Source organism: Macrobrachium rosenbergii, chromosome 36, assembly GCF_040412425.1.
Source record: "Macrobrachium rosenbergii isolate ZJJX-2024 chromosome 36, ASM4041242v1, whole genome shotgun sequence".
Lineage (NCBI taxonomy): Eukaryota > Metazoa > Arthropoda > Malacostraca > Decapoda > Palaemonidae > Macrobrachium > Macrobrachium rosenbergii.
The window spans coordinates 22439970-22454246 of record NC_089776.1 but is presented as its reverse complement, the minus strand read 5'-3'; the positions used below and the strand labels follow the sequence as shown (position 1 = coordinate 22454246).

Here is a 14277-nt window from a genome sequence, read left to right as displayed (position 1 = left end):
GTTTACCACCCGACCAAAATGTTATGGAGACATGCCACGCAGGGGCGTAACTGCTTTTGTGGGGTAATGAATGTCTTAAAGCAACAGGAACAGTTAACAATAAAGAACACTTCCAACTTCCACGATAATTGCTGTTATGATGGAACAGTTAAAAAGTAAACTTTTGAGTGCTGCTTGCACGGTGGGCATTTACAGCTGCTTCAAACTTTTGATGCTGCTTTAAGCGGGACTAACATATCAGAAAATCTAATCTTAGTGATAGGTAAAGGTCTAGCATCTACGGATGAAGGAATGCTGAACAAAGAAGCATCTAGGCAAATGACTAAGTAAGCTACTCACATACACTGTTTGACCAAAAAGTTAACAAAGCTTTAAAACAATATGTCTTTACTCCATGTACAATGCACAGAATATGACCTTTCATCTTGCATAATCTTATGGTTCCCAGATAGATGGTTTCATTAAGCATCAACCCGAAATGCATTTGGCGTCATATAAACAGACTGTCACAAAGCCATCAGTTAGAAATACTCACTGACCTGCTGTAAAGACTTTTATAAAACGATCAGTCCAAAATACTCTGATTTAATTTAAACCGACTTTCATAAAGCTACAGTCCAAAATATGCTTTGTCTTTCTGTAAACAGACCTCCATAAGGCTACCAGTTAAAACACTTTCTAACTTCCTGTAAATAATTGCGTAAAGCCACCAATCGAAAATATTTTCTGACTCCCTGTAATCTGAGGTTCAAGAAAGCCACCAGTCCTAAATATTCTGACTTCCTGTAAACCGACTACCATAAAGCCTTTCATTCAAAATACTCTGCCATCCTGTAACAGACGTTCGCAGGGAAACCAGTTCAAAATACTCTCTGGCTTCATGTAATGAAGGCTTTCATTATGTCGTCAGTCCAAAATACTCTCTAACTTCCAGTAAACAGACTTTCATTAGGCCACCAATCCAAAATACTCTCTGCCATCCTATAAACAGAGTTCCATAAAGCCATCAGTCCAATACTCTGACGTTCTGTATATACCACTTTCACGATTCTATCAGCCCAAAATACTCCCCGACTTCCTGAAAACATTGTTTCATAGTCACCAGTCCAAAACACTCTCCTAATTCATGTAAACAAATTCTCACAAAGGTATCAATCCACAATACTCTTTGACTTTCTGTAAGAATACTTAAGTAAGTCACCAGTCCAAAAGCCTCTCTGACACCCCCTCGGCACACTTCCATAAAAGCCATCAGTCCAAAGTGTTCTTTGAGCGTTCTGTAAACACACTTGCACAATGCTACCTGCTCAAGATAACTCCTGACTTCATGTAAACGATGTTTCATAGAGCCACCACACCAAAATACGCTCTGACTTTCTGCAAACACACTTTCACAATGCTACCAGCCCATAAACCTCTCTGTCTTCCTGTAAATTGACTTTCTCAGATGTATCAATACAAAATACTCTTACTTCCTGTAAACAGACTTTCACAATTCCATCAGTCCAAAACACTCTATTAATTCCTGCAAACAGACTTTCACAATTCTGTCAGTCCAAAATACTCTCTGACTTCCTGTCAAGAGACTTTCACAAATCCATCAGACCAAAATACTCCCTGACTTCCTGTCAAGAGACTTTCACAAATCCATCAGTCCAAAATACTCTCTGACTTCCTGTCAAGACTTTCACAAATCCATCAGTCCAAAATACTCTCTGACTTCCTGTCAAGAGACTTTTACAAATCCATCAGACCAAAATACTCTCGGACTTCCGGTAAACAATTTTTTAAATCCTTCTGCCCTAGATACCCTTTAATGTACTCTTCTTCTAGGTCCGTAAAAATATATTTAAGCAAAACTTCCTCTCTCTCTCTCTCTCTCTCTCTCTCTCTCTCTCTCTCTCTCTCTCTCTCTCTCTCTCTCTCTCTCTCTCTGCCATTATACCTACAAACAGAAAAGTCAATGCACAAGCAAAACCCTTGCCCATATGTCAGAATTTTATTACTCGCCATTTCACTTCATATTTACCTACTTCCTTTCTTTGCTTCACAAATGCGTGGAATTTCAGACAGTAATCAGTTCCAGACACTTTTTGCAAGTGAAATCCCACTATCTACTCCAAGAAGATGGACTCGGCTCATTAATCTGCATATAATACAACTTACTACAGCTGATAACATTTTGAAAAACGTCGGTTGTTTCTTGCTACTTTTGTTTTATGACACCCCTTAATCATATAATCAAATCCATTCTCCACCAGACAATGGCTGCAAAACTGACGACTGCTAACCGGAGAGTGGGGGAAATATACAGAGCGGGTGGGTGAAAGTTGAACAAATATTGCAAAGGTGAAGCGGATAACAAATCTAGACAAAATTAAGGTTACCGTGAATCAGTACATTCCTCTAAAACTGCAGCAAAGAAACTCACTGAACTGACCTTTTAGTTTTACAACTGGTCCGCAACTCGATTTTCAAGGTCATACCATCGGAAAAGAAGCACTTTTATTTATCTATGAATAATGAGATTATAATAACGATTTTTTTTAAAGATCTCAAAAATTTTTAAGATAGGCGTATTAAGCAATTTAGCACAACACCCTTATTTTACAAATGAAGTCTCCAACTTCACCGTACACACCAGACTGCATTTCGAAGATTATCAGTACGAGACATTAGAAAAGGCACCGATCATTAGGCAAGACTAAGTGTTAACCTTGCATCAAAATGGCGCTCATGTGAGGGAGAGCAATTTTGACGAGGAGTACACGAAGCTCATTAGTAGTAAAGTTTATCTAAAGTGAGGAAGTTCCATTTTACTTCTGTAATTCTTTGTTGCGTTGAAAAGGTATTTAGGTTTGTCTGTTTACACATTAATTTTACAACCAAAATCACACAAGACACTGTTAGTAAACATGCTTCCTAAAAGTATCACACACAAACACACACACACACAAACGCCACACATACACTGGCACGAACAACACCATCAATCATAACTAATAAAAACTAAACCATCGCTCAAATTACATGTGCTCAGACCATGATCTACACCTGAGAGTTAAGATATTTGATCACTTTCACGAAGAATAATTGCACTGATTTCCTCCTTTTAACAGACGGTATAATGAATTGTTCTACCCTTCGAATGAGATATAATTCCTCCTCTCAAGTATTTTGAAGTTATGATCACCATTTTATAAATAAAAATGTCTGGAAAGATTCCAGTTGGCGAAGAAATGGTCCTCCACCTCGTGTCAGCAAGTCTTGAGCATTTATGAGTGTAAGCGGTAGAGAGAGAGAGAGAGAGAGAGAGAGAGAGAGAGAGAGAGAGAGAGAGAGAGAGAGAGAGAGAGAGAGAGAGTGAGTTCGGCATTTATATTCTAGACCTAGAAACCAGACTTAAGAAACGAAAAGTATGCCATAAAATACATTTTGAATACAAAGGAATGATCAAACTTTCGTTTTTTTTAGTCCTCGTTCGAACGTTCACGTAACTGGGTCTAACAGCTGGTTAGAGACAGCACACAATACCACTTTAAAACGGCTTCACTTCCTCACATTATGCAAGTGGCGAAGGTGATAAAATAAACCATGAATTTGGGTGAGGATCATGCTCTACAATTTTATCACTGGCTGTGTTCTTATTTCTCAGGAAACAATCACTTTTTTCCCAGGAAAATGCCAAGAACATTTCAACAAAGCGCCACAGCCATGGTTATTTTTTGTTCACTTACTTTCTTGCAAAATTCTTTAAAAAATACTATGTTTTTAAATAAAAGGCCAATACGTGACAGTAAATTAAAAAATTCATTGTTCTGCTTTCTAGGCAACATGAAATTATGATCTTTTATGTGATTTTCAGTTGAGAAATTATCTTCACAAACCTGACGTGGTAAAAATGAATATCTATGGTAATGTTAAATATTTTCATTATAGCAATTAATTACGTAGTTAATTCACAAACCTAATACTTTACTACCCAATAATTATTATATAAAAACCCATGAACACTTTTGAAAGGAATCGAAGACCTTAAAACGACACGACGCCAATTTATCGGTAAAATCGACCCAAGAAATAAAGGAGTGATAACAACTTACGTATTCGAATTCTTCCCCTCTTTCATGGTTCATCTCGATGCGCTTGTCATTGCTCATCTGTTGTTCTTCGGCAAGTTCTTGGGAGTGTTTGATGATGAGGCGCTTGAATTCCTCCTCGGTTGCCGCCTCCAGCAACCTCTGGCGGAAGTCCATGTCGGCGAAGATGGTCGCAAAGGTTCGGCCAGTCTCCAGCGAGTTCTTGGTCCCTTTCTGCGTGGAGGAAAATACGAAAATTAGACACGAACATCTGGGGGCTTAGATTCATTGCGGTCTTTGCATTACGTTTAAAAGCGCATCCAAACACAACTAGAGCGCTTTTGCAAAGGTCTTTCATACAACAGGAATATTTTCTCAGACGTTTGTAAATTTCTGTTATCATTCGAGCTGCTTTTACAAAATCAAGGACGGAATTACTTGATACTAGCGAAGGAAACTGTACATGGGAATCTACACTTATAATAAAAAACGGATATAGAAAAAAAAGATTCCAGTAATAAACTGCTTAGAATAAAAGTAACTGGAAATACCCTATGTAGAAAAAATTAATTATTCGACCTTTGTCATACTGCTTTCGTGTCTGCATGATCGCGTTGCCGCAAAAATCAGTGCGCGGTATATCTTCTTTGAAATATTAGTTAGCTTGTTAAGTACAGGGAGAAGAGTTGCTCCAGTAAAACATTGGCGCTTTCCCTACATCCTCCCCCCCCCCTCTTCCCCACACCCCAATAAATATTTTTAAAAAATCTACCAGATACTACTGAAGTCAGTTACTTTTAGTTCACAAACGCTTACTTGAATTATCACAATACATAAAGCTAGGAATGGCGATGTCAAAATGAACTCCGAAATTTGAGGTGTCTATAATTAACAAAAACACATAAATATATATATATATATATATATATATATATATATATATATATATATATATATATATATATATATATATATATATATATATATATATATAATTATATAAACAAGCAAAATATTTTCTGGTATACACTGTTACCCCTAAAAGGATACGGCACTACTTAAAAAAAAAAACTTATAAAAAAAATGCCTCTAGTGAAAGAAGCGGTTTGACTGGAAAAAAAGTAAAAAGTTAGCGCCACCTACAAAATGTGGCTCCACTTTGAAAACTGATAATGAAGCTACTGCAGCTTCGGAATGGGTTTATGCGCCTAGAGAAGAGATTCAACACCATCAAGCATATAAACTTAGAGCATAATTTAGGCAATTATTACTCAAATAAAGACGCAAGTCGGTGCTTGATGGTTTCAGCTGCTTCCCCAGAATGCAGTCAAATCGGCGAATACGGGCCACATTCAATTGCCATTTAATCGTCCACGTGGTTTCTTCTCCTGATCTCGGATTTAAGAACAGCAGGTGCTTTCATTTTAATGACCAAAATCTTGTCCTAAACACAAATTTTTAATTTCCATCTTTACATTGACAGGATGTATCTGTCTCAGCACTCAAGCCCTCAAGGTAAAGCGAAAAGCGAACTCATTTCTGAAGATAAACTTGTCAAACAGGCAGATGGGCGGAAGCAAAGTTACATGTCAGTCAACTTTAGAAATGATAAAGTTGGTACAGCAGAAATTACAAAATAAAAAAAAAATACTTGCATGAAAACCTTCGATTAACCTTTCACAAATTAAAAAAAAAAGCAGTTTGTGTATAAACACACATACACACGTCTACGTCTAGAGAGAGAGAGAGAGAGAGAGAGAGAGAGAGAGAGAGAGAGAGAGAGAGAGAGAGAGGAATGGAAGGCAGGAGTAGGGGTGAATTTCCTGTTGTCGGAGGCGAGGCTTTTCAAACAGCGAGGTTGAAAAGCGATGACCCAGTGGTTGCTATTCGTCATCTCGATGAGCCTGAATCGGCGGCTTCCTTTCATCTCTTCCTCGCTTTTCCCCATCACAGGGAATCCTCCTCTCCCTCATCTCCTTCTCCCTTAGAAGAGTTAAAGGGGATTTAGGATAACGGGAGGATATAGGGGAGAGGCTGTTTGAGAGGGAGACACCATATAAAAAGGAAGGCCAAGAATGAAAAAATAATTGGAAAGAAATCAAGATGATCTTTTACGTAAAACTGCTGTTCGTATTTCTGACTGGTAAAATTTATCTTAAAAACTAAAGAAAGGAACACATACAAACAATACTATATATATATATATATATATAAATATTATATATATATATATATATATATATATATATATATATATATATATACATACATATACTGTAATACATTTCTGCACATATCCACAATATATGCTCTCGCACACATGACTAAATCAAAGATATTTTCCTTTGTAAGAGAACAAGCAAGTTGGAGGAATCCAGACTTGAACTTATCTCATAATCACATTTGGTAGAAAAGAAAAAAATTCAATTGCCATCAGTCAAAGTAGTGGTAGTCCACAAAAATCACACAAATTTTAATTATAGCCACCAAAATGTGTATGAAGGCTAACAGGATTCTCTCTCTCTCTCTCTCTCTCTCTCTCTCTCAGTACAGAAATTTCATGCATACTTTTAACGACGACAACGTTAAGCTGAAATGCCTCAGAGCCTCCGCAGCCAAAGACAATAGAAGCGGAGACAAAAATCGATGCGGAAAAGATGGAGGACCAAGAACATATCGTTGATAAGGGCTGGGAGGAAGAAGGAAGGAAGAAGCGAGGAGGAGGAGGAGGAGGAGGAGGAGGAGGAGGAGGAGGAGGAGGAGGAGGAGGAGGAAGGCGCATAAAAAGGCTTGGAGGAAAAAGAAGAAAAGGAGAAATGCTGAGCAGCAGTATTTTATCTCTTTAGAAGAAATACCAGATGTCTGAGGTTTGATGATTATCTAAATACATAATTATGCATTGACAAACCAAAAGCACAGGGAGACAAATTTATATGATGGTCAAAAAGACGCAAGCGACTTCTGAAAAAATTCCGAATAAAAATTCGAAGGCAAAAGGCATTAGGTAAAACTCTCCTCAGCCTCTTATGTAACTCTCTTCATGTCCGATTTCCAGTCCGGACTGCACTCGAACCTGCTACGCTCTCCGAGTGCATCTCTTGAGTGCGACCGAGTAGGGGAGATGACGAGTTACGATGAATTATGATGTAAGGTTAAAAGTGATGATATGGCTGCTGCCCGCCTATTGTCTTCGTCTGAACAAGTTCTCTCTCCGAGCGAGACAACTTAACAGTTTCTCCTTGATTTGGACGGCTTCAGAAACAGAAGGAGAGAGTTTTATGAAGTGAAGAGGCCTTCACTAGTACTAACAGCTAATGAAAACATGAATATAGTAAATTATCGTGAAAGAACGACCCGAAAATTTACAAAGTAAATCAACAATTTCTGGGAATACAGACAAGAATTGGAGCTTGTGTGCTATATTCAGCACATATCTATCTATAATGTAAAGAGGGTCATCATTCGCATGAATAACCTGATATTTATGTGGAGTCAATATTGAAAATCTTTTTTGTCGTTCGGACAAAACTCATCGGAATTTTTATCATCATTACTATTAGCAAGTAAAGAAATAATCACATCAAAACAGCCTAAATTGAGGAAGCAATAGGAAAAGCATTAGAAGTTACCAAACTAAAATCAATTCTAGCAAGAAATGCGTGCATTGACTTATATATCACGATAAAGATCTTAAAAAGTATATAAAAACACATGTACGTACTTTTGTGTAGGCATTATAATATTAATTTTTATGTGTACTTCAACTCTCACATTTAATACACTAAGATGTAGAGAGGTTTCATGTTAACATATATATATATATATATATATATATATATATATATATATATATATATATATATATATATATATATATATAGATATATATGTGTGTGTGTGTGTGTGTGCGTGTGTATACATATATATTAACTTTATCACTTACACAGTTCAGTGCATTAATACATTTAATAATAGGACCTCATTTAAACTGGATAAAAGCCAACACACGAAATTGGAGCAACAAGGGCTTTAATTCCCTCCACCATACGCATATAAATACAGCAGAACCACGTGTCCGGTCATTCTAAGGCAAATAGTCGATGAGGACTGTCAGTGCTAGAAAGCTTGTAGCTGTTCCTGAATAAGTATCTCCGCTAGATACCATATAGTGTATATGAGGGCTTGCTATATACACACATGAACACACACACACAAACACACGCATATATATATATTATACATATACATATATATATACACAGTATACATGCATGCTTAACATAAAACGCTTACGTATAAAACTCTATAAATTTATAGTGCCCTTTACACCAAAGTGCATTAAATGTGAGAAAGTTGAAGTACAGGTAAAAATCATTATTATAGTGCCTACAAAATAATTCGTATATTCATATGGTAAGCACGAACCAAATTAAAAATAATAGAAAATAAGTTTTTTGCAGCTCAGGTTGTTTGTGTGTGTGTGTGTGTGTGTGTGTGTGAGAGAGAGAGAGAGAGAGAGAGAGAGAGAGAGAGAGAGAGAGAGAGAGAGAGAGCAACTGGAATGGGATCTGGAACTCTTCTCTACAAGGGTGCGAAAAAATATTGGCCAAGTTCCAATTTCACCATAGACCGACCACGGTACCATCATGACTTTCCATTAAATCTAAAACTACAGAGAGAGAGAGAGAGAGAGAGAGAGAGAGAGACTTTGTAGTTAACAGAATAGTACACATGTGCAATCAATCATATTCACTATTATATATATATATATATAATATATATATATATATATATATATATATATATATATATATATATATATATATATATATATACATATATATATATATACATATACATAAGAAATCTGTAAACATCTAGAAAGAGGTACTGAGTTAAAAGCAATTATTATATTATAAAAAGAAAAACAAGTGCAATTCAAAATTTACCATTGCAAAGCTTTCCTAGTTCTTGACCTCTTCCCACCGTCTTCATGCGGGTGATGAGACGATGAAGAGTATATATGTAATAATTTCAGGTAACGATGTTTTGTGTGCAAGGTACCCTACGCAAAACTGTCACCAATAAGTCACAAACGACCCCGAATTAGCAAATAAGTGGTGACCTTAACCTAAACGAACTTAGTCGTTTGTTGAGGAATGCCTCTGGTACCGGGCGTGAAGCTCAGACAATTCTTAAAACGCCACTGCAGGGCCACGACTGAGAAACCATAAGTTTTATCGCCTCGTACTGTACATGGACTCAAGTAGATGAGCTTTTTTTGTCTATGTCTTCTAGTACTATCTAAGAAGGAAGAGTCGAAACTTGTGAAATCTCATGGCACACGAAACAAACAAAACGGACACCTACTCTATGCCACTCATAAAAAAAAGTTCCCTCACAGTTTTTCCTCATGGGCAGAAGTTAAAGAGGAGGAGGGGGGACACTGGGGGAGGGGTCCTGGGATCTATGCGTCCCCACACAGGGGCCTTACTTCACCAGAGGTATCAAGTAGGTGGGAAATGGGTTAGCAATTCCACCCACACATCAGCCCATGCACCGCTAGAACTGCCGAAAGGGATTGAAAGAGTTTAATAGTAGTAATTACCGATTTAATGAGGCCCCGGCCTCCCTCAGGGAGGGGAGATTAGGTTTTCCTGGAGAGTACCTCTCTCTGAGAGAGAGAGAGAGAGAGAGAGAGAGAGAGAGAGAGAGAGAGAGAGAGAGAGAGAGAGAGAGAGAGAGAAATCTTTAAATGCAGCCATTGGTGTGCATAAGAACAGTTGTAACATGAGAAAATGAATCAGTGAAATTCTTAGACAAACTAACAGTACAGCGTTTGCATAAAAAAAGCAGCATTCAAAAAGAGAACATCGGAGAAAAGTAACAAGAGCCTTCTAGCCACAACAAAAGAGAAAAGAGATATATTCTTAGCCAATAAGAAAAAGAGACGGAAATAACAGAAATAACAAACCCAACCCAGGGAAGGAAACCTCAAGGAAGTAAAGCAGAATTACGCATTAGAGGTAAAGAACAAGAAAGACAGAGAACCTGGAGAAATGGGAGGCGGCGGAGGGGGCGAGACAAACGAGGAATAATAAAAACAGAAGAGAAAGCACAATCATTTCTGAACGACGTACAAGACAATGGGGGTTTGCTCCTGCGATCTTGTTTGTGGCCATGTTTACATTCGGTGCGTTTATGGCAAATCTGAGCCATGGAAATATTTCGTCTGGGATGGAGGGAGGCCATAAAAGACTTACGAAATTCCGCTCGTATTTCCTAGCCTTTATAAAGCCCTACAGCATCGATTAAGCTTGACGGTATTTTAGCGAGATTAAAAAGTGCACCTTCAGAGGTTTAGGAGTTCAAAGTACTTAATGGCTTCGAAGGCTGTTCTGAAATGCCGTTCAGTAAATAATAAAAAGTGAACGTCTTTAGACTAAACACTGGCATGCCGGAATCAACATCACAGTGTTATAGTTGTTTTACTAAAATATGGCGACAGCAAGCTCTTCGGCGACGGAGAATTGAGAACAAATTTTGCAAGCAGAAATTTCACGGAAATTCTCGATCCTAAACCGAAAAATCCATAACGAAAATATGTAGAGAAACTGAAAGGGATAACCCCGTGCCCTTGGCTAACCAAGGCCCGACGAAATAATAAATGGAAAGAAGAAGGAAATCGGTGGCTCTTCAGCAGGACCCCAGAAGGAATGGAAGACGATAACTAGTGGGGAAAATGAAGCAGGAAAAGAATTCTAATATATAATGAATTTACTCGGTCTGCATGTGAGCACTGCTGTCCTGACGGGTATTACGAAACTGCCTAACAGGAGTAAGAACAGTCTCGAGCGGTGGCACCGCTCTCTCTCTCGATGAACTCGTCTGAGCTCAATGGAGCCTTTGGGGATGATGAGGCAGATCCGCATGAAGAGATGCAATGGGGGCGGGCACAGGTTGCAACGTTTGCCTTCGAATCAAGAAATAAGACCACCAATAACGTTGTATAGAAATGAATAAGTAAATAAACAAATACATTCACACCCACACATGTATGTCTGAATAAGTGAAAATGCACACACACACACACACACACACACACACACACACACACACACACACACACACACACACACACACACATATATATATATATATATATATATATATATATATATATATATATATATATATATATATATATATATATATATATAATCATTACTTCTCTTCATTATCGCTCCCAACATAACGTGACCCCCCTTCTCACAGTCCTCAAAAAGGTAGGTTTGGGTCTCCTAACTCTTCTGGTGCCCACAGGAGCCTAGTGACATTATCACGTATACTATTCTCTTAGGCATTGTGAGAAGGATATGCCCAAGCCATCTCCATTTCCTTCTCATCATTATACCATCTACTTTTGTAACGTCCGTAATCTCCCTTTCCACATCATCTGACTCTCAATATTCATGAAGTTCTATTCTCAAATCGACAAAATCTTTTGACTCTTGTCCGTAGAGCAATGCAGACTGCTTGGGCTTGTGTGTAATCTTATTTTTGTATCCGATTTCATCTATGTGAGATCGGTATCTTCTCACTGACTGATTTGCATTTTTTAGTCTTTCAGTAAATTCCAAGTCAAGAGAACCTGTACTGGATATTATTATTTATCCCTAAATCTCTGAAAGATTCCACTAATTCATCCTTTCTCCTTCTACTGTTAATTCATCTCTTTGTACATATTCTGTCCTCATTAATTCTGTTTGTCTTAGGCTTCTTTTGAATCACACCTCTCTAGATGTATAATTCCCTCTATTAAGCGAGGACATTGAAAAAACTGAGTGCAAGATCTTTCAATTTTACTCTAAGGCATTTTCAAGCACACAACATACAGTGGGAAAAAGATTACAACAAAGACACGGGTTTACACACAACAACTGTGTGTTTTAAGTACAATCTTCTGTTAAACTGACTTATAGATAACTATTAATTTTAATCTTACAATTTTAAAATTTTTTTTAAAACGTTTTATTTATATCCATTGTAGAATTCCCTGAGGATGCAATAACGTACGGCGAAACGTTGGAATAAACAGTCAAAATGATAATTTTGGCTAATATATATATATATATATATATATATATATATATATATATATATATATATATATATATATATATATAAATTTTATATTAAATTCTTGTGGATATATATATATAAATTTTATTTAAATTCTTGTGGAAGAACGTGTGGTCTAACATATAAACACACGCAAAAGCAGTGACAGTTTCACAAGGTTTTGAACAAGAACCTACACCTGCGTCTATGAATGTGTGTGCATGTGTGCGCGAAAGGAGAGTGAGAAATGGAAAGACAATGCTTGGCAAGAAGCCCAATGGTTATGGTGTTCTAAAACTTCCCTGACACACACACACATTGTCTTCTTGTTCAAAACCTTGTGACACTAAATATATATATATATATATATATATATATATATATATATATATATATATATATATATATATATATATATATATATATATATATATATATATATAGCCAAAACTATCATGAGGCCACTCGGCAGACTCATACTAAGTAGATGAAGGCGAGTAGGAACACACAGGAATTTGACATTTTGACAGTTTATTCCACATCCTTTTTCCTTTTGGAGTGGACCGCAGAAAGGTCCTTTATTCCTCACACTGTTGGACTGTGGAATAGTCTCACTGAGGATGTCGTTCAAGTGGAACTTCAAAAGTTCAAACGAAGATGCAATGACCACTACCATAACGCTGTTTTCCTTGCATTTTAATACATTTTTATCTATCTATTAATTTAATTTTTCTTTTGGTAAGATCTCTTCTTTCTGCATTTCCCTTTACCTTCTCTTACTTCCTAATGAAAACCATATTCTTTGGAAGCCTGAATTTCAAGTCAATGGCCCCTGTGGGCTTGTTCCATATGAATAGGGTTCATCTTTTGAATAATAATAATAATAATAATAATAATAATAATAATAATAATAATAATAATAATAATAATAATAATAATAATAAAAATAATAATAATGCCAAACTAAAACGTTTGGTAACAGTTTAGTATGCGTTTTTTCCGAGATTCTCAATATATAAAAAGATTAAAACAAGGGTACCTCTCCTTATTAGACTTTTTATTCTCACAATCATCATATGTTATAAAGGGCGATAATACAGAACACACAAAGTCCTTTAATGTTTGTTGAAATCCGCGTGAGAGTCACATGCTCCCAAAAACCCACGATTATGGTAGGCATGGTTATTCATGGATGAACCTGTTTCGATGTTCGATTCTGAAGTAGAAGACAAGATAATTATTTTTTCCACTCAGAAAATCTATGAGCACTTGCCCCATGTAAACATTTTGAAGTGGGTGGCATCTTCAAAACTGTACCAATTATCTTTGAGCAGCTCTATACTATCCATGATAATTATGAAAAATGAGTCCGTCATTCATTTATGTATACATTATTACCGAACAGAAGAAACTTGTGCCAAACCTCTAATATGTCAATTGTACCACCTCTAACTGCTGATTCTGTAAACATCGAATTTGAGCTCGCAATCGTAAAAGCAGCCGTGATGATTACTAAAATAGAATGATTCTCTTTTAGTACTCATCACGGCTACTTTTTTTCTTTTTGGGTCAATTTCTGTACAGAAAAACTTGGAAATTCAGCCAGAGGAAAAGATATGACTCTAATGGTGTTTTCATTAAAGATTCACATGTTGTTAGCTCCTGGAGTTAAAGCCGTTGTAGCATTAAGTACACTGCTAAATGGAAATATACATTCACCGGCAGCTTTCTTTGCTTGCAGTCGACTACTATGAAGAGACGTGCACTGGACGGCCTGTGGTCCTGTTTTGAAAGGGTGCAAGAGGAATTGCCTAACACCAACAATGCTATGGCAGTCATCCAAATCAAGAGGATTTGCCTATGACCAACAACCCTACGGCAGACAACCAACTCAAGAGGATTGCCTAAGACCCACAACCTTACGGCAGTCATCCAACTCAAGAGGAACTGCCTAAGACCCACAATGCTACTGCAGTCATCCAACTCAAGAGGAATTGCCTAAGACCAACAATGCTATAGCAGTCCTCCAACTCAAAAGGAATTGCCTAAGACCCACAACCCTACAGCAGTCATCCAA

General features: G+C 37.1%; 1 protein-coding gene across 1 annotated transcript in view; it reads right to left on the bottom strand.

Moving 5' to 3' along the window:
* Positions 1 to 14277, bottom strand: part of LOC136825012 (uncharacterized) — a 358497-nt gene that overhangs the window by 37766 nt on the left and 306454 nt on the right. Inside the window, exon 5 of the mRNA XM_067081045.1 lies at positions 4104 to 4313. Within this exon, the coding sequence (XP_066937146.1) occupies positions 4104 to 4313 (210 nt within the window). The remainder of the gene's footprint in view (positions 1 to 4103; positions 4314 to 14277) is intronic.